This window comes from Colobus angolensis, unplaced genomic scaffold (genome assembly GCF_000951035.1).
Source record: "Colobus angolensis palliatus isolate OR3802 unplaced genomic scaffold, Cang.pa_1.0 Scaffold114, whole genome shotgun sequence".
NCBI lineage: Eukaryota > Metazoa > Chordata > Mammalia > Primates > Cercopithecidae > Colobus > Colobus angolensis.
Genome location: NW_012112475.1, coordinates 2,519,037 through 2,544,681, shown reverse-complemented (window position 1 = coordinate 2,544,681; position 25,645 = coordinate 2,519,037). Strand labels below are relative to the sequence as shown.

The 25,645-nt window shown below is 46.9% G+C and overlaps 1 protein-coding gene across 1 annotated transcript in view; it reads left to right on the top strand.

The window, feature by feature from the left end:
* Nucleotides 1-21,927, top strand: part of POFUT1 (protein O-fucosyltransferase 1) — a 32,821-nt gene extending 10,894 nt beyond the window's left edge. Inside the window, exons 5-7 of the mRNA XM_011959899.1 lie at nt 11,578-11,770; nt 14,108-14,350; nt 17,762-21,927. Of these exons, the coding sequence (XP_011815289.1) occupies nt 11,578-11,770; nt 14,108-14,350; nt 17,762-17,950 (625 nt within the window). The 3' untranslated portion in view covers nt 17,951-21,927. The remainder of the gene's footprint in view (nt 1-11,577; nt 11,771-14,107; nt 14,351-17,761) is intronic.
* Nucleotides 21,928-25,645: the final 3,718 nt, after the last annotated feature.

The window sequence follows — 25,645 nt, the reverse complement described above, 5'->3', positions numbered from 1 at the left end:
TTTTGAACCCAGGAAGTCTGAATCCAAAGCACCAGTTATTTTATATATTTATATTTGAAACAGGGTCTTGCTCATCTCCCAGGCTGGAGTACAGTAGTATGATCATAGCTCACCGTAACCTCAAATCCCTAGGTTCAAGCAATCCTCCCCACTCAGCCTCCCAAGTAACTGGGACTGCAGGCATGTGCCACCACGCCTGACTAATATTTTGTTTTGTTTTGTAGAGATAGGATCTTGCTATGTTGCCCAGGCTGGTCTTAAACTCGTGGCCTCAAGTGATCCTCCCACCTCAGCCTCCCAAAGTGCTGGGATTACAAGCATGAGCTGCTGCGCCCAGTCCCAAAGTACCTGTTCTTAATCACCATGGATTAAATAGCTGTGCCTTTAACAGCTGCCAGTTCCTTTCTGGGACTTGTCTTTGCACCTAGTTCATGCGCTACTGAGGATCCTCAGTCATGGCAGATTTAAATCTTCTTCATTGTTGATCCCAGATAGCACACTCCCATTCACCTCCGAATGAACTGGAGCTGTTGCCAGAGGCAGACCTGCCCTCAAATGATGGAGATTTGCCCATGTTGACAATATGCCAGGGGGAAAAAAAGTGCCACCAACTCTAAAAGCAGCTCCAAAAGCAAATTCCAAAAAGCCAGAAAAAGCACACAATCCTAGTAGGAAGAAAAAGGACAATGGTGCATGGGGAGTGTTGTTGAAACACTTGTTTATTGCCCCATAGCTTTGTGTGAGTTCATTGAGTTGTAAGAATTACATGAGGGTTTGAGGAAGTTTGTGCCTTACAGCCAAGTTTTTGGGAAAGGAAAATTAGTAGGGAAGATGAGGTCCCTGGAGGGAGTTTAAGGGAGTTGACAGTCTCTGGGCAAATGCCTGCCTGCCTTCAACATGTATTTAAGAAGCACTTCCTGAGCATCAAGGGCTGGTTTGGATGCTGGGGATACAGGCCAGAATAAGGCAGATAAGGTCCCTGCCCCAATGGAACTCACAGCCTAACAGGGGAGATAGTGAATAAACTTTTACATAGGATAGTTCCAGAGTGACATGGTGCTTAGAAGGATGTTAAACAGGTGGTATGTGATTGGCAGGGCTAAGACCAGAAGGATGAGACGGAGCCAGTTATGTCAGAGTTAGAGGGAAAGTAGTTCACAACAGGAAGTCAGGAGCAAAGACCCTGAGGCAGGAATAAGCTTGGTATGGTGAGGGGGCAGAAAGAAGGCAATGTGGTATGCAGTGAGTGAGAGAATGGTAGGATGTTGCTGTCATCTGTTGCTGCATAGTAAATCACTACAAAACTTAGCATAACAATAGTTATTATTTCTCTTGGGACTGTGGGTTAACTGGGCTTAGCTAGGCAATTCTTTTGGGTTTTCATTTTTCTGTTTTCTTTATGGAATCCCTGCTGTACAAAGTTTAAATTCAGGCTAAACATCTGTTTCTTGGAATGAATGACCTTTATTCTGAGGCAATGAGTAGCCTCAGATTTGGTGGGAGATTTCTTTCTTTTTTCTTTTTCTTTTTTTTTTTCTTTGAGACAGGGTCTAACTCTGTTACCCAGGTTGGATTGTAGTGGCTCCATCACAGCTCACTGCAGCTTCGACCTCCCAGGCCCAAGAGCTCCTCCCACCTCAACTCCCCAAGTAGCTGGGACCACAGATGCACACCCCCATACCCATCTAATTTTGTTTATTTTTTGTATAGACAGAGTCTTGTCATCTTGCCCAGGCTGGTCTTAAACTCCTGGCTTAAAGTGATCCTCCTGCCTCGACCTCCCAAAGCGCTGGATCACAGATGTGAGCCACTATGCCTGGCCTAGAGTTTTCTTTTTTAATGAAGAAGAAAAATTTACATGTAATTCATTACTCCTCCAAAAAAAATTAACATTTTGATGTGTATACTTGTGTCCTCCACACATTTATATATATATATATATTATATATACACATACATATCTACACATATTAGCTTAAAATGAAATCAGTGTGTTTGTGTATATATATATATATAAAATATATAATCAAATAATAATTAACTTTTTCATTTTGGTTGGGCTCAGCGGCTCATACCTGTAATCCCAACATTTTTGGAGGCCAAGGCAGGAGAATCACTTGAGGCTAGCCTGGTCAATATAGCAAGACCTTGTCCCTGTAAAAGAAAAATTTAAAAATTAGCCAGGCATAGTGGCGTGCACCTGTAGTCCCAGCTACTGTGGATGCTGAGGCAAGAGGATTGCTTGAGCCCAGGAGTTCAAGGCTGCATTGAGCCAGTGCCGCTGCATTCCAGCCTAGATGACAGAGTGAGACCCTATCTTAAAAAAGAAACACCCCAGCCAGGCGCGGTGACTCACGCCTGTAATTCCGGCACTTTGGGAGGCCGAGGTGGGCGGATCACGAGGTCAGGAGTTCGAGACCAACCTGACCAACATGGTGAAACCCCGTCTTTACTAAAAATAAAAAGTTAGCTGTGCATGGTGGCTCATGCCTGTAATCCCAGCTACTCAGGAGGCTAAGGCAGGAGAATTGCTTGAACCTGGGAGGCGGAGGTTGCAGTGAGCCGAGATCACACCACTGCACTCCAGCCTGGACAACAGAGCAAGACTCCATCTCAAAAAAAAAAAAATATATATATATATATAGAGAGAGAGAGAGAGAAAAATACAAAGATGAGGCCGGGAGCAGTGGCTCACGCCTGTAATCCCAGCACTTTGGGAGGCCGAGTGGGCGGATCACGAGGTCAGGAGTTCGAGACCAACCTGACCAACATGGTGAAACCCCGTCTTTACTAAAAATAAAAAGTTAGCTGTGCATGGTGGCTCATGCCTGTAATCCCAGCTACTCAGGAGGGTGAGGCAGGAGAATTGCTTGAACCTGGGAGGCGGAGGTTGCAGTGAGCCGAGATCACACCACTGCACTCCAGCCTGGACAACAGAGCGAGACTCCATCTGAAAGAAAAAAAAAAAGATACCCCTCCTTAATTAAAAAACCTGTCCTTTTGAGATGTAATTTGTATCAGTATTTACCAGTTTGGTAAATATTGCTGGCAGGATCGATTCTAAACATTTAAAAACACAAGATTTCAAAAATTGTTACTGGTGTGTATATATGTATACTAGTGGAACTTTTTTTAAACATTTTAACCATTTTTAAGTGTACACTTCAGTGGCATTAAGTACATTCACATGTGCAAACATTACAACTATCCATCTCTAGAATTTTTTCATCTTCCCAAGCAGATACTCTACCCGTTAAACCATAACTCCCATTTCCATGTCCCCGCAGCCCCTGGTAAATGCTTTTCTACTTTCTGTCTTTGAATTTCTCTAGGTATCTCATAGGTACTTAGGTATCTTATAGAAGTGAAATCATGCAATATGTATCTTTTTGTGTCTGACTTATTTCATGTGGCAAGGTTCATCAGTGTTGTAGCCTGTATCAAAATTTTAGTCCTTTTAAGACTGACTAATAGTCCATTGTATGTATATACCACATTTGTGTATCTCTTCACCTATTGATGGACACTTGAGTTAGCTGGGCAGTTCTTGCTTGTGGTCTTATGTGGCTGCAGTCAGCTGTCAGCTAGGGCTCAAGTTATCCTTCTTTTTTGGTAGAGATGGGGATCATGCTCTGTTGCCCAGGTTGGTCTTGATCTCTTGGCCTCAAGTAATGTATCCTGCCTTGGCCTCCCAAAGTGCTGGGATTTCTTCATGAGCCACCATGCCCATCTAGGGCTCACGTTATCTAAAGGCTTGACCAAGGCTGGGCACAATGGCTTACACCTGTAACCCCAGCACTTTGGGAGACTGAAGCAGGTAGATCACTTGATCCCAGGAGTTCAAGACCAGCCTGGCCAACATGCCAAAACCTGATCTCTACTAAAAATATAAAAAATTAGCTGGGCGTGGTGGCACACACCTGTAACCCCAGCTACTCAGGAGGCTGAGGCATGAGAATTGCTTGAACCTTGGAGGTCGAGGTTGCAGTGAGCCAAGATTGTGCCACTGCATCCCAGCCTGGGCAGCAGAGCGAAACTCTGTCTCAAAAAAAAAAGGCTTGACTGAGCTACATGTCCAGGAAGTCCCTCTCATGTCTGGTGGGTGATGCTGCTGTCATCTGGGAGCCAAGTTGGGGCCACCAACGAGCAAGTGTACACATGACCTCTCCATATGGCTTGGGCTTCTTACAGCATGGCGCCTGTATTCTGAGAGGGGGCATCCAGGGAGTGAGTGTCCCAAGAGACAGAAAATAGAAACTGCGGGCTCCCTAACAACTGAATCTGGAAACCGGCACAGTGTCATTTGTGTTGGGGTGCTATTGGGAGGAGGCAGAGCCCACCTAATGGGAAGGGGTTCAAAGACTTGATGACCACTTTTAATCTGCCACACAGGAAAGGAGATCAGAAGGTGGGCGGGAGTCAAAACACTCAGGTTTGTAGACCCTGTGAGGCAATCTGCTAAGAAGCCTGTGAATGATTAGTAGGGATGAATTTGAATGTCTATGAACATTTAGCATTAAACATTTCTTAAGATACAGGATACTTCCTTGCTATGCAAATTTGTCCTTGGAGAGGAGAGAAGAATGGAATCAGAAAGTGAAGCTCTTCCCAGGCTTACTGTGCGATTAGGCAGCTATTCCCCTTCTCTGACCTCAATGTCCCATCTATAAAATGAAGGGGATGGGCAAGATGAGTGGTTTTGAAGCTATCTTCAGAGTTTTCAAGAAGTGCTTGTCAGGCATGGTGGCTCACACCTGTAATCTTAAGGGATTACAGGGAGGCCCAGGCGGGTGATCCCTTGAGCCCGGGAGTTCAAGACCAGCCTGGGCAATGTAGGGAGACTCTATCTCTACAAAAAATAGAAAAAATTAGCCAGGCATAGTGGCACACACCTGTAGTTCCAGTTACTTGGGAGGCTGAGGTGGGAGGATCAGGTGAGCCTGAGGAGGTCATGGCTGCAGTGAGCCCGTGATCTGTCCACTGCACTATAGTCTAGGCGACAGAGTGAGACTGGCTGAAAAAAAAAAAAAAATGCCTCTAGGGCCTTTATCGGGGGCAGCAGCAGGGGACCAAGTTCCAGGGGCTCAATTCCTCCTCCCTATTGCCTTCAACCAATAACCCTTAAATATATCAGGGTTCTCAGTAAGGCAGAAGAAGTTTGTAGGCCACAAGTCTAGGTGTGTTAGACTTAAGTTAGGCTACAGGTAGCAGGAAGCCCCAAATAAGAGCAGATTGATAAGGTTTATTGTTTTCTTAAGTAAAAGAAGAACTGGGTATGCAGTCCAGAGCTGGATAGCAGCTCCATAGTGTCACCAAGAATCCAGCTGGGCGCAGTGGCTCACACCTGTAATCACAGCACTTAGGGAGGCAGAGGCAGGCAGATCACTTGAGGTCAGGAGTTCAAAAGCAGCCTGGCCAACATGGTGAAACCCCGTCTCTACCAAAAATACCAAAAAAAAAATTAGCTGGGCATGGTGGCACATGCCTGTAATCCCAGCTACTCAGGAGGCCAAGGTAGGAGAATCACTTAAACCTGGGAGGCGGAGGCTGCAGTGAGCCGAGTTCATGCCACTGCACTCCAGCTTGGGCGACAGAGTGAGACTTCACCTCAAAAAAAAAAAAAAAAAAAAAAGAATCAGGCTTCCATCTCTTTGTTCAGCCATCCAGTATTAGCTTTTATGTCACCTCATGGGCCAAGATGGCAGATGAAGCTCCAGCCATCACATCCCAACTGGAGGGACAAAAGTTGCAAAAGGGCATATCCTCCCTTTTTAAGAAGCTTTCCCAGAAGTTCATTATAACCCTTCTGCTTACATCTCATTAGCTAGTATTAGGGCACATGGGCCATACCTAGCTGCAAGAGGTACTTAGAAATGTCTGTCTTTCTCCCCCTCGCCCCCCGGGGTATGTTTGGCTGATAAGAAGTGTCTTTATTTTAGGCTGCCATGTATGCAGCTGAAAACTGGGTTCTCGGGAAAGAGGATAAGATGTATTTCTTCTTTACCACATGCTTTCTGAGGATCCTTCCAGCTCTGATGGTTCTGAGCCTGTGAATAGCCTATGTCAGCCTAATTCAGCTGACACTTACTGCACATTGACTGTCGGAAGGCAATGGACCGTCATGCCAAACCATTCTCATGTATAATGGTCCACGTATTTGAGCGCATGGCTTGTCATTCTCCCAGGCTGCTGCCGCCTCCCTGTGGGAACCAGAATGAGACTGGAAGAGTGAGAGGGAGCCAGCCATGCAGAGACCTGGAGGGAAAGACAGTCCTTCATGGCAGGGACATCCAGAACAAGGCCCTGCCTTGTTCATGTCTCTGGGTCTTCTGCACTCAATATGGGGTTCATCCACTCGTGGTCCCACAAATATACACTGGACACATAAATAGATGCTGTATACAGAGATGTCCCAGTTTGTTGGAGAATCTCAGCAGCACAGGCATGGTGGTGAAGAACCCCAGAGGTTCACTGGGCCCAGCAGCAGGAAAGCCAGCCCACTGCAGCTGGATAGCAGTAGGCAAAGAACCTGACCAAGGGTGAGCAGTCACCGGGCAGGTGGAGCTGGTCAAGATTTTCTTTCCAGCCAAGATCCCTGTTCCCCCGGCTTTCTTTCCAGACAGCACTGTCCTACCTCACCAAGAGTGAGCGAGCAGATCAGCCTTAGCCTCTCGCTGCTTGTTGGGTCTGAGCTGATGTTGTCCCACGGGGACAGCTCTTTGCTGGTCCAGATCCAGGTAGAGGGGACACACATTCCAAGTCTGGAATTCACCAAATGTCGACTGCAGGTGCTTTCCAAGAGGTCGGAGGGTGGCCGGGGGGCGCACATCCTGGTTTTATCCCAATGTTCCAGCCCCCCTGGGAGATCTACTCTGGTTTTCCTTTGAAAATCCTTTGAGGTAGCATCTGAAAGATTAGCTGAAGACCTGGCCCTTAGTAGTACTCAGGTAATAGGAGTTCCTTCCTTTTCTAACCCGTGACAGCCTGATCTGGTCTTTCTGGTGAGGTCCCCAAATCTTTCCCATTTATTCTAAAAAATTTGTGATGCCTACCATGGGATAAGGCCTGTGCTGGGGCTGGGAATCAGAAGATGAAGCTACAGACTCAGCTCATTGTCAGGGGTGGAGGAGATGGGAGTGAGGGGGTAGTAGTTAAGAATGTAGGATCTGGAGCACACTGCCCGGATTTAAATCCTGGCTCCACCAATTCCTGGCTGTGCAACCTTGGGCATGTTACGTAACCTCTGTGCCTCAGTTTCCTTATCTGTAAAATGAGAATGACAGTATCCTTCCCTCCTAGAGCTCTTGTGAAAATCAAATTACTTAATATACATAAGCAATCGGAGCATTGCCTGTCCCATAATGAGGCCCAATAAACAATTCACAGTTATGTATATAAACAAAACTGGAGTCCAGGCTGGGCGCGGTGGCTCACGCCTGTAATCCCAGCACTTTGGGAGGCTGAGATGGGTGGATCATCTGAGATCAGGAGTTCGAGACCAGCCCGGGCAACATGGTGAAAACTCATCTCTACTAAAAATACAAAAATTAGCCGGGCATGGTGACATGTGCCTGTAATCCCAGCTACTCAGGAGGCTGAGGTAAGAGAATCGCTTCAACCAGGGAGGCGGAGGTTGCAGTGAGCCGAGATCACACCACTGTACTCCATCCTGGGAGACAGAGCGAGACTCCATCTCAAAAAAAAAAAAAGAAAACTGGAGTCTAGCAAGACAAGTGTCACACAGCTGGACCATCAGGGAACACTTTCTTGTCACTGGTCCAAAGCCTGTGTAAGTGACACAGGCCTTGGATAGTGTATGTGGGAGCAATGGCAAACAGGCTGCTTGGGTCCCCAGCCTCACCAGCTGACAGTTCCATGGGCAGGGAAGATGGCTGCAGGGCATATCGTTGTGCAGAAGGCAGCAAGAGAAGTGGGACAGGAAACCCTCCCTAAGGAGGTGAGGCTTGGGAGTTCCCACTGACCTTGGAGGTGTGGAAGGTGTTTGCTGAGCAAGCGGTCTGTGTTGGGTGTGGAGAATGAGTGGCATGTCTGTCAGAGCACTGTTGTGTGAGAGAAAGATTGGAACGACCTCACTGTCCAACAAGAGGAAAGTAAGTAGGTAAATTGCAGTTTATTTGTACAAAATGGAAAACTTTTAGAGAAGCCAGTACAACCACATGATCCACATAATCAACATGGCCAAGTCTCTGAAACATAAAGTTGAATTTTTAAAAAGTTGGTTAGATTTGTATGTAACCTTTAACTAGGTTACATGCAATGTGATGATGATGATGAGAGCTAGCATTCTCTGAGAGCTTTCTATGTGCCAAGGTACTGTTCTAAATGCTTTGTTTTGATTAATACATTAATCCTCTCAATAGTCCTATAAATGGATATATTAATTAGCTTGACTGTACTAATCATTTAACTACATACACGTGTATCAGAATATCATATTGTATATCTTAAATATATACAACTTTTTTTGTTGTTGTTTATTATTATTTTTTTGAGGCAGCGTCTCGCTCTGTTGCCCAGGCTGGAGTGCAGTGGCGCAATCTCGGCTCACTGCAAGCTCTGCCTCCCGGGTTCACCATTCTCCTGCCTCAGCCTCCCAAGTAGCTGGGATTACAGGTGCCCACCACCATGCCCGGCTAATTTTTTATATTTTTAGTAGAGGTGGGGTTTCACTGTGTTAGCCAGGATGGTCTCGATCTCCCAGCCTCATGATCCGCCCATCTTGGCCTCCCAAAGTGCTGGGATTACAGGCATGAGCCACCGCGCCCAGCCAACTTTTTTTTTTATTTTTTTGAGACAAGGTCTCACCCTGTCACCCTGGCTGGAGTTCAGTGGCATAATCATGGCTCACTGCAGCCTCAACCTTCCAGGCTCAAGCTATTTTCCCACTTAGTCTCTTAGGTAGCTGAGACCACGGGCACACACCACAACACTCGGCTGATTTTTTGATTTTTTTGGATAGATGGGGTGTTGCCATGTTGCCCAGGCTGGTCTTGAACTCCTGGGCTCAAGTGATCTGCCCACCTCAGCCTCCCAGAATGCTGGGATTACAGGAGTGGCTACCACACCCAACCACAATTTAAAAAAAAAAAAAAAAACAGCTTTGTGATGTGGGAACTGTTATCTGTTATCTCTATTATACGGATGAGGAACTAAGGCACAGAGTGGTGAAGTCAGCTGCCCAAGTTAGCTAGTGGTGTAGTCAACACTGGAACAAAGCATTCTGGCTTAATCTACATTCTTCATCATTTCAGTCCATAGAAAGCACTCAGAAGAAGCCTCCCCTCCTTTTGGATGCCTATAGTAAAAGTGTAATCATACATTAAAACACATTATCCTCTGAGAAGGATGATGGCAGGATGAGCTTGTATTTAGGTGTGTGTATGTTTTGTTTTGTTTTGTTTTGTTTTTTTAAACCTGAAACAAAGCAAAGTTAGTATCTGCTGATTTGGGTCATGGGTATATAAATTATTAAATTATTTTCTGTATTTGCCTGAATGGTTTGAAATATTTCATAATTCTTATTTGAAATTTTCATTAAGGTCATTGTACATTTACATGCAGTTGTAAGAAATAAGACAGCAACCTCCCATGTAGCCTTTACCCAATTTCCCCCAATGGTAACATTTTGCAAAACTATAGTCCAGTATCACAACCAGGATATTGACATTGATACAATTCACCTATCTTACTCAGTTTTCTTGTACTTCTGAGTGTGTGAGCGCATGCCTCTGTGTGTGTGTGTGTGTGTGTGTGTGTGTGTGTGTGTGTGTATTTAGTTCTGTGCAATTTTATTGTGTGTGGGTTTATGTATCCACTACCACCATAGTTAAGACACTGAACAGTTCCATTATCACAAGGATCCTTGTGTTGCCAATTTATAACCACACCCACCTCCCTAAACATATACACCCCATTCCTAACCTCTGCCAACCACTAATCTCTTCTCCATTTCTGTTCTCTTCTCGATGTTATCGTTTTAAAATGTTTATATAAATGGAACCTTACAATACATAACCTTTGAGATTGCCCACCCTCCCTGACCCAAGGATAATCCCCTTGACATCATCCAAATTGTTGCCTGTGTTGCTAGTGTGTTCCTTATTTTGGTGGGGTTCACATTCCATGATACAGGCGTACTGCGGTGTGTTTAGACATTTACTTGTTGAGTGACATCTGGGTTGTTTCCAGTTGGGGACTATTTTATGAATAAAGCTGCAAGAGACATTGGTATATAGGCTTGTGTGAACGTAAGTTTTCATTTTTCTTGGATAAATGCCTAAGAGTACAATTGCTGGGTCATGAGGTAACTGCATACCTAACTGCCAAACTGTTTTCCAGAATGGCTGTTCTCATTTTATACTTTTAAGGAAAGGATTTTGGCTGGCAGAAGGCACTTCCCCACTCCAGCTGGAGAGAAGTATACGGAGATCTAGAACTTGAAAGTGCATTGTGAACATGGAACAGCAAGGTGTTTCATGTTGCTGAGACGTAGTCTGGGTTTAGCTGAAGAGGGAACACAGGTTTGCTCCTCATTTGTTCAGTTAAGAAATACTGACCAGGTGCAGTGGCCCACACCTGTAATCCCAACCCTGGGAGGCCTAAGTAGGCAGATCACTTGAGTCCAGGAGTTCGAGACCAACCTGGGCAACCTTGTGAAACCCCATCTCTACAAAAAAACATAAAAAATTAGCTGGGCCTGGTGGCACGTACCTGTAGTCCCAGCTACTCAGGAGGCTGAGGTGGGAGGGTCTTTTCTGGAGCCTGTAGTGGAGTTGCAGTGACCCACTATACTCCAGCGTGGGTGACAGCAAGACCCTGTCTCAAAAAAGAAAAATAAAAGAAAAATATTTACCGAGCTCTTGGGTATGCCAGACATTATTCTGTGCACACTGTAACCACTGCCTTCCCACAGCAGAAACAGATGTGAAATAATTATGAGGTGTACTGTGTATGAAGGGGGAAGCAGGGGCTTGGGAGGGTGTGATAGGGGCACCTGCAGACCTCTGCTCCCTTCCATAGCACAGGGACCGTGCCTGTCTTGTTTTCCCCCAGGCCCCAATACATAGTAGGCAGTCAATAAATGTTTTTTAAATGTTGAATGAATGATTCAAATCCAGTGTACATAGTCCCTGTGAGTGTGACCTGGCCGTTGCTTCTGTAAGCAGCTGCATGTCCCAGTCCCGCCGTGTAGGTAAAAGGGCAAAGGCTTGGTCCAGACACCCCACCCTGGAGTGAATTACCGCACCACAGATTGGAAGCCAGCGTGACATATAAAAGGTTGGAATGCTCTACTGTAAAGTTTTAATTGTTCAACAAGCAAAGAGGGTTGTAAATTCCCTGCGGCGGGACAGTATTGCATATTGTGCCTGTTGCCGCCGCCACCAAGGTTCCTTATCAGCCCGTTGGTATTTCACAACCTCTCGTGCTTCTTGCATGTTACAGGGGCCCCTCCGCAGGGTCTCTGGGGCATGGTGCAACACCATCCTTTTTTCCGTGGGGGTGGCAGCCAGGCTCTCTGTGCATCCTCTGACTTCCCTCATTCCATCTCCTGTCTAGATTTTCTCCAAAGGAACATCCGGTGCTTGCCCTGCCGGGAGCCCCGGCCCAGTTCCCTGTCCTGGAGGAACACAGGCCACTGCAGAAGTACATGGTATGGTCAGACGAAATGGTGAGGACAGGAGAAGCCCAGATTCACGCCCACCTTGACCGGCCCTACGTGGGCATTCATCTGCGTATTGGCTCTGACTGGGTAACTTCCCCCTTCCTCTCTCACTGGCTAACTTGGATGTGTCCCTGAGCAGGGCCCCGGCCTGTAGGGATTGGCCCCGCGTCCCAGCCAGAGCAGAGAGCTCTTGCTTGGCCTGGTTCGTGGGATTGTGTCCCATCATCCCACTGCAGTACACATCAAAATGTAACTCCGGAGTGCCTGCCGGCCAGCTCTCACTGTAGCAGCTGCTGTTTTATCCGCATTTTACAGATAGGTAAACTGAGAAATCACGCCAGACCCCAGGTCAGGCAGCAAGCCATAAAGAGGCCACAGTCCAGGAGTCCCCTGTCCTAGCTCAGTGTCTGGCTAGTAGACTCTGTATTGAAAAACAAACTATGGAGATGAGGCGTGGCTCCCAAGAAATGAAGATGTCATCCTTCCAGAATTTGGAGGCTGTTTAAATGTGCAGAATCCTCGTATTCCAATGAAGTTTTCACCTCTGTGTGAAAATAACAGAATCAGTGTAGACTGTTGCCTTAATTGACTTAAGAAGATACGTAGATATGTTAGAAATGCTCATTGCAGAAAACTTGAAAAATACTAAAATTAAAATTAACTCATAGCCGATTGATGAGGTAATCTTACATTTTTACATTACTAAACTCTCCCCTTTCCCCCCACCCCCACAAAGAAAGGGAGCCAGACCCAGGATATTTTATGAATGGCTCCAACCAAACATTCAAGGAATAGTAATTCCCATCTATACTTTCCTACAACATCAAGAGATATAAGATGCTATTTTTTATAAAGCTAGCATAACACTAATACCAAACTCAGATAAGGTCAGCTCAGAAAATTATAGCCTATTGTCGCTTATGAACACAAATGCATAGATCCTAAGTGAAATATTAACAGGTCAAACCCAATAACATATTAGCACACAACACAAACATGTAAAATCTATCACAAGAATGTAATGAAATTTACTATATTAACACCCAAAGAAGAAAAATCATATGATCATCTCAATAGAGGCCAAGAAAGCATTTGATAAAAGTCACCACCTGTTCATGATAAAAACTCATAACCAACCAGAAATAGAATGGACCCACCTTACCTTGATAAAGGCTATCTCTCGAAACCACAGCAGATGGCATACCTCCTGGGAAGCTATTGGAAGTGTTCCCACTGTAGATGGGAATCAGATAAGGCTGCCTGTTAGCACTGCCACTGTTCAGAATTCAGTGAATGTCCCAGATAATGCAGTAAGACCAAGCAAAGTAATTTTTGTTTCAAAAAGCCAATATCCCACCACCCAGAAATAACCACTGTTAACTCTTTTGATGCATTTTCCTCCCTCAGTGCTTTTTTTGAGACAGGGTCTCCAGACTCCGTCACCGAGGCTGGAGTGCAGTGGGAAAATCACAGTTCACTGCAGCTTCCACCTTCTGGGCTCAGGTGGTCCTCCCACCTCAGCCTCCTGGGTAGCTAGGACCTCAGGCACGCATCACCACACCTGGCTAATTTTTGTATTTTTTTAGAGATGGGGTTTTGCCATGTTGCCCAGGCTGGTCTCCAACTCCTGAGCTCAAGCCATCAGCCTACCTCTAGGCCTCCCAAGATGCTGGGATTACAGGTGCGAGGCACTGCGCCTGGTCCTCAATGTTTTCTTTAAAAATGTAGTTAGGGGCTGGGCACAGTGGCTCACGCCTGTAATCCCAGCACTTTGGGAGGCCGAGGTGGGCGGATCATGAGGTCAGGAGATAGAGACCATCCTGGCTAACACAGTGAAACCCTGTCTCTACTAGAAATACAAAAAAATTAGCCAGGCGTGGTGGCAGGCACCTGTAGTCCCAGCTACTCGGGAGGCTGAAGCAGGAGAATGTCATGAACCCAGGAGGCAGAGCTTGTAGTGAGCTGAGATCACGCCACTGCACTCCAGCCTGGGTGACAGAGCGAGACTCTGTCTCAAAAAAAAAAAAAAAAAAGCATAGTTAGGCCAGGCACGGCTGCTCATGCCTGTAATCTCAGCACTTTGGTAGGCCAAGGCGGGTGGGCCACCCGAGGAGTTCAAGACCATCCTGGCCAACATGGCAAAACTTCATCTCTACTAAAAATACAAAAATTAGCTGGGCATGGTGGCAGGTGCCTGTAGTTCTAGCTACTCGGGAGGCTAAGGCAGGAGAATTGCTTGAACCCGAGAGACAAGAGGTTGCAGTGAGTAGAGATCATGCCACTGCACTCCAGCCTGGACGACAGAGTGAGACTCCATCTCAAAAAACAAAAAAAAAAGGTAATTAGGGTCTTCCTGTATAGCCTGTCTTTTTCCACTTACCAGGGCAGTTGCCAGTATTTAACCCTGTTCCCTGCCCCCCATAGAAAAATGCCTGTGCTATGCTGAAGGACGGAACTGCAGGCTCGCACTTCATGGCCTCTCCGCAGTGTGTGGGCTACAGCCGCAGCACAGCGGCCCCCCTCACGATGACTATGTGCCTGCCTGACCTGAAGGAGATCCAGAGGGCTCTGAAGCTCTGGGTGAAGTCACTGGATGCCCAGTCGGTCTATGTTGCTACTGATTCCGAGAGTTACGTGCCTGAGCTCCAACAGTTCTTCAAAGGGAAGGTATGTGTGGGCCAGGTGGGAGTACAGCAGGAAGGGAATGAAAGGAGGAGTCAGGGTGGTCCCACTGACCACTGCATGCTTCACGGGCTCCCCTACAAGCCTTTTGCCTGGATCTACCGTTCCTCTCCAGTTCCTACCTTCCTTCAAACCCCAGCTCAGAGGCCTCCTCCGCAGTCTTTCCAGGTTTTCGTCTGCTCCTGGAGCTCGCTTGTCCCCGCTGGGACCTTCGCGGCCCTGTGTCATTTCTTCTCTTGGGCACTTTCTGGACTGTATGAGACTGGTGTCGAAACATGTCTTACTTCCTCCCAGGAGCTGTGGGCTCCTTGAAGGCAGGATCCAAGGCTGACTTACTGTTACATTCGTTGATGTCTAGCCTGGTGCTTCAACCTCTTTGGGACTGAAACCCTGCCTTACCATCACCAGTGTCTAGGACAGTGCCTGACACTTAGTAGGCAGTCAGTTTGTTGAATGAGGATGTAGAGAATGGGCTCTGGGGAGAGATCCAGTATAGTGGAGGAGTTAGTAACAGAGACTCTGGAGTCAGAGAACTTGAATTTACCCACTGTGGAGCCTTGAAAAAGTTATTTGACCTCTCTGTGCTTCTGTTTCCTCATCTATAAAATGGGATTGAATAATACCTATCTCACAGGGCAGTTGTGAAGGTCAAATGTAAAGAAATTGAAATAGTTCCTGCTACAGAGTAAGTGCTCAATAAAGTTAGCTATCATCAATAGTAGAAATTGGTGGCTGATGAAGGAAGGAAAGGATCTTTGTGCTTATAAACCCTTGAAGAAGCTATGAATAGTGAGTATTCAGTACACGAGTAAATACTAGAATGTTATTGGTCAGTGCTTACTGTATCAGTGAAGAGTAATACTCAGGTAATGAGTGAGTACGTATTGATAAAATAACTGAATTAGTATTAAGCATTCCATAGGACTTTGTAGGATGAGTGAAAACTGTAAATGCTGTGCAGGCCTTAAGAGGCAGACACTGGGTGCCATTGGCTTTATATCAAGGGCCTCCCCTTCTCTCTCACCCCAGATACACAGGAAGCTCCAGTGCAGAGAGGAAGTGCTAAGTCAGCACATTCTAATCTCCTCCCCCACCGACTGAACAGAAAATCAGAGCTGGGGCTGGGCACAGTGGTTCGTGCCTGTAATCCCAGGCCAAGGCAGGAGAATTGCTTGAGGCCAGGAGTTCGAGACCAGCCCGGCCTAACATAACAAGACCCCATCTCTATTAAATAAATAAATAAATAAATGCAGAAGAAAGATATAATTAAGAGAAAATCAGAGCTGAGAGACCTCGGGTCGTCTAACCCAAACCCTCTTTTATAGCTGAGGAAACCAAAGTCCCAAGAAAGGATAGAGTTTACCCAAGCAGCCCCAGAGCTAATTATAATGGGCATGACACAGAGTGGGTAAGTTTCAGAATGTGAGTGGAATTGTTTGGGGGATTTTGGCCATGATTAAACTGGTATTATTTCTTTGCTACAATCCAGATAGCAGGATGATGATTCTTGTTACATCAGAAATCTCTGTGGAACAGCAAAGCACTTTCAGCCCCAACTCTGCCCACATTCCCCTCACCTACCTACAACCCCCAACTACCTCTGTACTAAGCTGAAGCATTTGGAGAGTCCCAGGGAGTTTTTTTGTGAGTTTTTGGAGTCTGTATCTGTTGTACCTTGAATCTCTTGCCATTTTCTATTTCCTGTCCCCCCATGCCAGTCTTCTCGTCCCTCCCCACCCCTCAATTCCCTTCTCCATGGGTTCAGAGGCCACCCTTATCCTGAACTAAGCCTTGCTCCTCCATTAAGCTGGTCCAGTGCTGAGTAGGGGTACCAATAAATAAGATGTGGTCCCGCCCTCCAGGGCTCACATTCTATACCCGGGAAAAGAGACTGCAGGGAGCTAATAACGTGTGTCACAAGGTAGGTTCAGGAGCTTGCTAGAGAGATGGGCAGGTCCATTCATTCACCTGTCCACTCACCAGATTTTCACTGGGGCAGGCTCTGTGCTGCACCTGGCCAGCAGTGGAGAGCAAACCGACACAGCTCGAGCCCCAGTCAGGGGCAGGAGATGATGCTAATCAGAGAATCACTAAGGAGTGAAAACTATAAGCTGAGATGTGTGCTCCAAAGTAGAGCAGCAGGGTTCTGCGAGAGTGAAGAGCAGAGGACTCTGGCCTAGGCTGGAGGGCCAGGGAGCGCTTCCCCAAGGAGGTACCACTGAAGCTGAGGTTTGAAGGAGAGCTAGGAGCTAACCAGGTAAAGGGAGGTGCACCCTGAACGGCACAACATGTGCAAACATCCTGAGGAGGGCAGGAGCCTGGGTAGGGGCTGGAGCTCAAGGAATGATGGGGGTGGGATAAGAAGAGGCCCAACGAGGGCCTTGTAGGCCACGTTCACAATATGTCACCCATATCTGAAGGGCAGTAGGGCATCATTAAAGGGTGTTACACTTGGAGGGTGGGAAGGACAGGTGCAAGGTTATCTCAAAAAGTTTCTTCTGGCTGCTCTGTGGTGAGCAGACCAGGAGAGGCAGTGAGGGGACCAGGAAGAGGCTGTTGCAGTCCATCAGGCAAGAGATTGTGATGATCGGGCCCAAGGAGTGGCGGTCCCTCAAGAGAAGGGTTCACCTTTGGGGAATATCTCGGGGGTAGATTGGACACAGACCTTGGGCTTGGATTTGGGGTAGATGGGAGACGGAGGCATCCAGCCCAGAACTGGAAGATGTGAGGCTCTCTGTTCCCCTGTGGTTTGGTGGGGAAGTCCATCAGGCCAGGGCTTTAGGAAAAACAGAACTTGAGCTTAGCCTTAAGAGTCTCGTCAGGCCAGGCACAGTGGCTCATGCCTATAATCCCAGCTATTTGGGAGGCTGAGGCAGGAGGGTCACTTGAATCTTGGAGTTCAATACCATTCTGAGCAACATAGCAAGACCTCCTCCTCTTAAAAAATTGTTTTAAATTAACCACATCCGTGGTGGTACACACCTGTAGTCCCAGCTACTTGGGAGGCTGAGGTGGGAGGTTGCTTGAGCCTGGGAGGTTAAGACCTGCCTGGGCAGTATAGCAAAAACCTATCTTAAAAAATAAATAAAATAAAAAAGTCTGGTGGGTATTTTAACGGGTGAAGAAACAGCATTCCAGGCAGAGGGAACAGCACAAGTGAAGGCATGAAGGCGTGAATGGTCTGTTCGGAGCTGAGGCTCCTGGAGCGGGGAAGGGTGGGGTGGGCCTAAGCAACAGCTGGGCAATGCTTGCCTCAGACACCGAACCACATCTTCCTCCTCTCTGCCCCTCCTTTTGTCTCTGTAACTGCAGCCCAGGGAAGAAGGTTGGGGGTGTGGATGGCAGGCCTCGGCCTGCAGCCACCCCAGCTTATATGCTCTGCCCTTCCTCCTGCAGGTGAAGGTGGTGAGCCTGAAGCCTGAGGTGGCCCAGGTGGACCTGTACATCCTCGGCCAAGCCGACCACTTTATTGGCAACTGTGTCTCCTCCTTCACTGCCTTTGTGAAGCGGGAGCGGGACCTCCAGGGGAGGCCATCTTCTTTCTTCGGCATGGACAGGCCTCCTCAGCTGCGGGATGAGTTCTGATTCTGGCCTGAGCACCAGGCCCTGTGATCCTGGAGGGACCAGAATCTGAGCTGGTCCTTCCAGCCAGGCCTGGCAGCCAGAGGTGCTCCGGGATTGCAAACTCCTCTTCTCACCTGGCAAAGATGGAGAAGAGTGCCAGGGACCCCTGGAGGAGGGAGACGTTCCGTATCCCAGGGCATAGGACTTCCAAGTTCCTAGGAGCAGGAGCATCTCCCATTGCACGTACTTCCTGCTCTTCTGGGAATTTCTCATACCGGCAAAGCAGTCCAGCCTCCATCTTTCAGTCCATTCTGCTCTGAGCAGCCTGAGATGCTGAACTCTTCAGAGAGATTTTTTATAGGAAGATTTCTATAATTTTGATACAAGGTCATGACTACCCTAGAACTCTCTGTAGTTTTTGAAAATCAGTGAATTCTATTAACGTAGGTACCTAAAGTGACCTTAACTGAATGTGGATGAGGCTGGGGCTGGTGTGAGTCTTTTGGCTGCTTTTCAAGGTGTCCGCCAGTGTGGCCCTCAAGAGCCATCCCTACTGCCTGGCCAGAGCCATTGTTGTCCCCCACTTCCTAGGCCATTTCTGGAGCTTGGGGGATGAACATTGTCCAGCGTTGTAAACACTATGCAAATGGAAGTTATCGGTCGTAGTGCTGTGCAGCGCTCTGTGGGCGACCAGGTGCCACTCACATAGCACGTTCCTGGCAAGGAGCACATACTATCAAGTCAGACTCTCATGGTATTGTTCTCACAGTCTTTTGGTGATTGGTGGCCACTGCAAACCTGGCACCATCAAATCTCTTCTGATCTCTTGCCCCAGCAGGGCCTGGTTGGTAGAATGTTGGCATTAGGTTGATATCCAAAGCCTGTTCTCCCAGCCTCCTCCTGCAGCTGGAGCCTTCAGGCCATATTCTCACAAGGGAACATTTGCCAAGGTTCTGACCACATAGAAGATGCCCAGCGCCCAGAAGCCATCGGAATTATCAGTGGAGAAGCACCTTTTGACCCTTCCCTTCCGATGTAATCTCTGCCAACACCATGAGGCTTAAGGTGCTCTAAGTCGTGAGTGTTTTGGTCTCTCAGATGCTGCAGTTTTAATAATCCATGACTCCCGAGAGCCCATGGTTTTTTGACCTTGTGGTTCTAAAATTCCATGTCTGACCCCTGTAGATCTTTTTCCCACCATGTCACCTCCATTGGCTTTTGATCCTGGAAAGGTGGCAGAGCCTCCACTGAGCCAGGCCAAGAGCTCCTTGCTGGGCCTTCTCCCTTGGTTGCCTGTGGGAGGAAACATTTTTTTGTCAGGTGCAGCCTGGGTCAGAGCTCAGAGGTCACAGGGTATCAAAGATCTCAAACCCCAAAGTCAGCATTTGCTGCATAGAGCTGCCACCCAACTCTTAAGCAGGAGAAACTGTACAGAACGGGCCTTGCTATTTTTCCCTTTTGGGAAAACAATGAAGTATTTTAAGTCCTGGGTGGACTGAGAGATGGTTTGCCTGTCCAGACTTGCTCTCAAGCCTCATCCAGAGAAAGAGCTGCAGATGAGGGAGACTGTACACTCTCTGCCGCCACTAGGTTGTAAGCATGTGGCTGGCTGGCTGATTTCATTTTGGAATTCATTTGCCATCCACAGCCTTACACTAGGCAAACACTTTAGAGTCTGGGACTCCAGTGGGGCCATCCAATTTTTTTTTTACCCCAAGACAGGGCCTTGCTCTGTCTCCCAGGCTGGAGTGCAGTGGCATGATCATGGCTCACTACAGTCTTGACCTCCCAGGCACAAGCGATCCTCCCGCCTCAGCCTCTCTGGTAGCTGAGACTGCACACCTGGCTCCAAATCATCTTGATTCACATCAGCAGTAATAATCACTTGTGTTCTGAAAGAAAGAGCACCAGAAGTTCTAGAAAAATTGAGTTGTGTTCTGTGAGCTAGCACTTTTTCCTCTGGCCCAATTTTCTTACCTGTAAAATGTTCAAAGGCCCAGATCAGCTAAAGCATGTATATAAGAGCAGGTTGTAAACTTGAAAGAGACAAAGGCACAAATGTGGCTGTTGATTAATTTGACTGCGTCTCATTGCTGGTCACCTCCATGCCAGGCACTGTGCTTGCTAAGTGCTTTATGGGCATTCTCTTATTTATTCCCCAGCCCTGGGTAATAGGAGCTGTCATTATCCTTCTCTTTCTGCACAAGGAAAAATTAATGCCCTGAGAATTCTGATAATTTTCCCAAGGCTGCCCAGCTTGTGGTGTTAAGCCAGAATTTGACCTCCCAGAGCCAGTTCCATTAGCCGCCATGCTCTGCTGCCTCTAATTCACAGAATGCACTTTCCACCCTGTGTGCCATGGAGGCCTCCTATGGAAAAATGATCAGCCACCTTACCTTCTGTTGGTACCTGCTGTGAGTCTGCCTATGCCAGAAGGATTAAGGAGGGGAGGTTACCCAAGAAACAAAGCCCACATGTAGCTTACAGCCCCCATTGGATAGTTACTCAGTACAACAGTCATTCAGCAGGTGTTTGTTGATCACCTACTATGTGTCAGGCTCTATGCTAGGTGCTGGGAATGCAGGAGAGAATCAAGCATAAAGTCTTTGTTCTCAAGGAAGTTGCATTCTAGAGAGTAGCAGATGTAATAAATGTACTGTGGGAGGTGTTGATAAGTGCTATAAATAAATATAAAGAGTTTGGGAGCAAAAAGAGGGAATGGATCTATTTTAGATAAGGAGCCCAGGTAAGACCTCTCTGAAGAACTGCCATGAAGGAGGGAGGGAGCACATTCCCGGCAGAGAAAACAGCACATGCAAAGGCCCTGAGACTGGAGTGTGTACCTGAAGAGCAGCCAGGAGGCCAACATGGCTGGAGAGGCAGGCTTAGGCAGGGAACCGAGCAGCAGATCAGAGCAGGCAAGCTGACATTCTGCAGCCTGGACAGCCATGGCAGGCAGCTTTTAGTTGGAGAGATAGGGGAAGCTTCCTAGGGTTCTAAGCAGAAGAGGGGCATGAGCTGATTCATGTTCTGAAGGACCTCTCTAGCTGGCCAGTGCCAAGGAGGTTGGAGAGAGAAAAGGTGAAAGCAGAGAGACCAGTGCAGGGCTGTTACAGTGTTGCAGGTAAGAGACTGGGGTGCTGGGCACCCCTAGACTAGGACTCCAGTGCCCTCCTCTCCCAAGAGACAAAGGCCATTGCATTGAAGGAAGTGGGAAATGATTAGATTCTGAATATATATAATTATTTTTCAAAGATACAAATATTTACATAGTTTTAATTATGCAATATATACAAATTAATGTCCTATTGTTTTACTTAATAGTGTATCATGTTTTCCCTGTTGGTATGTAGCCTGGATAAATGCTCTTGATTATAAAAAAATCCACCAAGGAGTGTTCCATAGTTTATTGTTTTCCTATTATGAGAATTTAGGCCAAGTACGGTGGCTCATGCCTGTAATCCCAGCACTTTGGGAGGCTGAGATGGACAGATCACTTGAGGTCAGGAGTTCAAGACCAGCCTGGCCAACATGGTGAACTATCTCTACTAAAAATACAAATAATAATAATAATAGTAGCCAGGCGTGGTGGCACATGCCTGTATTCCTAGCTACTTGGGAGGCTGAGGCAGGAGAATGGCTTGAACCTGGGAAGTGGAGGTTGCAGTGAGCCGAGATGGTGCCACTGCACTCCAGCCTGGGCTACAGAGCGAGACTCCATCTCAAAAAAAAACAAAGGAGACTTAATGTGTCCCCGGTTTTTCACTATTGTTATTTGAAAAAATATTTTTATTTGTAAGAGGTTTTGTTTATTTAAAATGTTCATTAGTAAAGTTGTTGGACAGAAAGCAAAAAAAAAAAAAAAAATGACTAAGATAAATTCCCAGAAGTGAATTTGTTGGATCAAACACCTAAAACTTTTTGTTATGGAAGAATTCAAATATAAATTAAAAATTGTGAGTAATAAAATGAACTCACAGTTTCAACAATGACCCACATTTTACCAGTCTAGTTTAATTTACTCTCCTACACCCAAGTCTGTTTGCTAGAGTCTTAAGGAAACCCTAAACGTGTTTTGAAAGAAGAGCCAACAGGATTTGCTGACATGCTGAATGTGGCCTGGTAGGGAAAGAGGAGTCCAGGGTGCTCCAAGATGGAGGGCCCAGGCACCAGGGAGTTGTTCCTGACTTGCAGAACGACCTTGAAGCAAATCCCTTCACCTCCGCATTCCTCACCTCAGCATTACAGGTGCTAATGGTCTAGGCGGTGCCTCTCAAAGGGTGGACTTCAGAGATTCCTTCCAGGGCTGGTTGATAAGGCAAATTCCCAGGAGCCACCCTGAACCTGAGAATCAGAATGTCTTGGGGGTAGTGCCCAGGAATCTGCCTTTTCACAAGCACCTGCAAGTGATTTGGATGCCCAGTGGCCCAAGACCTGAAATTGTGGTCGTCAGACCAGCAGCATCAGCATCACCTGGAGGAACTTGTTAGAAATGCAGAATCCCAGGCCTCCGCCCAGAACCACTGAGTCAGGATCTCTGGGGATGCAGCCCAGGAATCTCAAGGTCTCCTTGGGCTAAAACTTGAGCAACACTGATATGAAGGAAGTAGGGATCTCCCTGTGTGGTCAGCCAGCCAATGGTAATGGAAGACCTCTGCAGCCCCTCCCTGGTGAGCCTCACGGGTTCGACCAGGTGTGGTCAACAAGGTGGCTTTAGAAACTGCCTGCCCCGTTTGTGTTGACCTCCATCTCGTACTGTATATTGGTAGGGGCTTTACAACCAGATGATCAAATCTCTCTCATTGTTTTAGGGTCAGACCAAATTTATATATAAGAAAAGGAAGGGAAGCCTGGGTGCAGTGGCTCACTCCTGTCATCCCAGCATTTTGGGAGACTGAGGCATGCCAATCGCTTGAGCCCAGAAGTTCAAAACCAGCCTGGGTAACATAGGGAAACCCTGTCTTTACAAAAAGTACAAAAATTAGCCAGGCATGTGGTGTGCACCTGTAGTCCCAGCTACTCAGGAGGCTGAGGTGGGAGGACCACTTGAGCCCAGGAGGAGGTCGAGGCAAAGTGAGCTGTGATGGCACCACTGCACTCCAGCCTGGACACTGGAGTGGGACCCTGTCTCAGAGAGAGAATAAAAAGGAAATTCGATTTTTCAAAATTTAGAAAAGGGAATTCCGTTTTTCAAAATCTGTATCTGATTGGATGGAGAAATGGAGACGCTGGTGTTCAAAGGAACCAAAGCTGGAAACACTGTCCTGAAACATCATAGATCTCCAGAAATATGGAAGGGAGGGGAGAGAGAATAAGAAAAGAAGAAAGAGGAGAAAGGACAGAGGGAGGAAGAAAGAGTTGAGTTCTCCTTTCCATTTTCTGTTCAAAGAAGCTCAGCAAATAATCTATTAATGGTAACAACAACAACAACAATAATAAACTTTCACTGGCCTGAAAGTAAAGATCCTTCCTCTCCTCAGTTCTCCTTCTGTCCTTAGTGGAGTTGACAGAAAAAAACCCATAGCCCGGAGGCAAATCCTACACTCTGGATTATGTTGTCAAAATAAATTCACATTGTTGCTTGAAACCTGGTTTATTTCAGGGTTGAGACCTTTCCCTTGAAATAACATTATTTAAGGGCAAGCAGGTTTGGTTTGTTTTTACATCTAATCCTTCATGGGTCATCAGCCCAGGATGCCAAGCATAACCAGGTAAACCTTTCTCTGAAAAATCCACCTTTCTAAAACAAATTGGCAACACATTGATCCATTTGACATTCATCTCCTCCAGTGTGGGGGATGTCTTTACCTCTCTGACACTGCACAAGCTGGTTTAGGGAGTCCTGGGCAGGCACTGGCAGAAGGCAAGAATTATCTTTTCAGTTTTTCTCAATCCTGCTAACAATGCCCAAAGAGAAAGTCTCAGTTCAGTGCTGTCATGTCATTAACTCCTCTCTACTGCTTGCTAATCATCTGTCCTTGTAACAGAGTAGACCTCAGAGTCAGACAATCTTAGTTTGCTGGAATTTAGTAACACTGTTACTAAGTTATTGATTGATTGATTGATTGATTGATTGAGACAGGGTCTCACTCTGTTGCCCAGGATGGAGTACAGTGGCTTGATCTTGGCTCACTGCAGCCTCAACCTCCCAGGCTCAAGACATTCTTTCACCTCAGCCTCCTAAGCAGCTGGGATCACAGGCATGCGCCACCACACCAGCTAATTTTTGTATTTTTAGTAGAGCTGGGGTGTCGCCGTGTTGCCCAGGCTGGTCTCGAACTCCTGGCCTCAAGGGATCCTTCTGCCTCAGCCTCCCAAAGTGTTGGGATTACAGTGAGCCCCTGTGCCCAGCCATTTTATTTATTTTTTGGTATTTTGTACTTGTGTATTTCTGTTTAAAAATGTGATTTAAAGTTTCCTTTTAAGAAACTTAGGTTATAAACAGTGAGTTGGTTCAGGGAAAAGTATTAAGTAAATGATGTGGCTTGAATTATGACGATAAAGTTTGGGAGATCCTTACTCAGCTGACCCCTGAAGATAGCTCAAAACAATATCCAGAGGGCTTTTGTGAGAGAAACTCTCGTCACTCTTCACACCTCCACACTGTTGTCTAGGCTTTCCCTCTGCTTAAAACATATCGTAAATGTTTCAAGATTCTATGAAATTCTTTTCTGAGCTCCCATAGAACCTTGAAATTGTAATAAGTAACATGGGCTGGGTGCAGTGGTCCATGCCTGTAATCCCAGCAGTTTGGGAGGTGAGGCAGGTGGATCGCTTGAGCCCAGGAGTTCAAGACCACCCTGAGCAACAAAATGAGACCCCCCCCCATCTCTACCAAAAGTCAAAAGATTAGCCAGGCATGGCGGCAAGTACCTATGGTTCTAGCTACTCAGGAGGCAGAGGTGGGAGGATCACTTGCGCCCAAGAGGTTGCAGTGAGTCATGTTTGTGCCACTGTACTCCAGCCTGGGACAGAGGAAGACCCTGTCTCAAATAATAAGTAACATGTATTAAATGACTAACATGTATCATTTACCATGTGCTACAGTGTTCTAAGCACTTTACATCAATTAACTCACCTCATTAGAGAATAGCCCTAAGAGGTTGCTTTTCTTATTATCTTCATGTTACAGATAAGAGCACTGAGAACCAGTGAGGTTGAAGCACCCAGCTTGAGGTTGTAGAGCCTGTGAGTGGGAGAGCTGGGACTTGGGCCCTGGAAGCATGGCACACGAGTCAGTGCCCCAAAGCCACGCGTTGTGCTGCCTCTCATGTCATGTCACCCATCAGACCAAATTATTTGCCAATTTGTTTCCCCAGCTGGACCAGAAGTGTCCCGCAGGAATAGGGACCATGCCGGATGCATTTCGCAACATCAGCACCTAGCCCAGTGCTTGGTTTATAAAGGTGTCCTTTATGGCCGGGCGTGGTGGCTCACGCCTGTAATCCCAGCACTTTGGGAGGCCAAGCTGGGCGGATCACCTGAGATCAGGAGTTCAAGACCAGACTGACCAACATGGTGAAACCCCATCTGTACTAAAAATACAAAAATTAGCTGGGTGTGGTGGTGGGCACCTGTAATCCCAGCTACTTGGGAGGCTGAGGCAGGAGAATCACTTGATCAACCAGGAGGCAGAGGTTGCAGTGAGCTGAGATTGTGTCACTGCCCCCCAGCCTGGGTGACAGAGAGACTCCATCTCAAAAAAAAAAAAAAAAA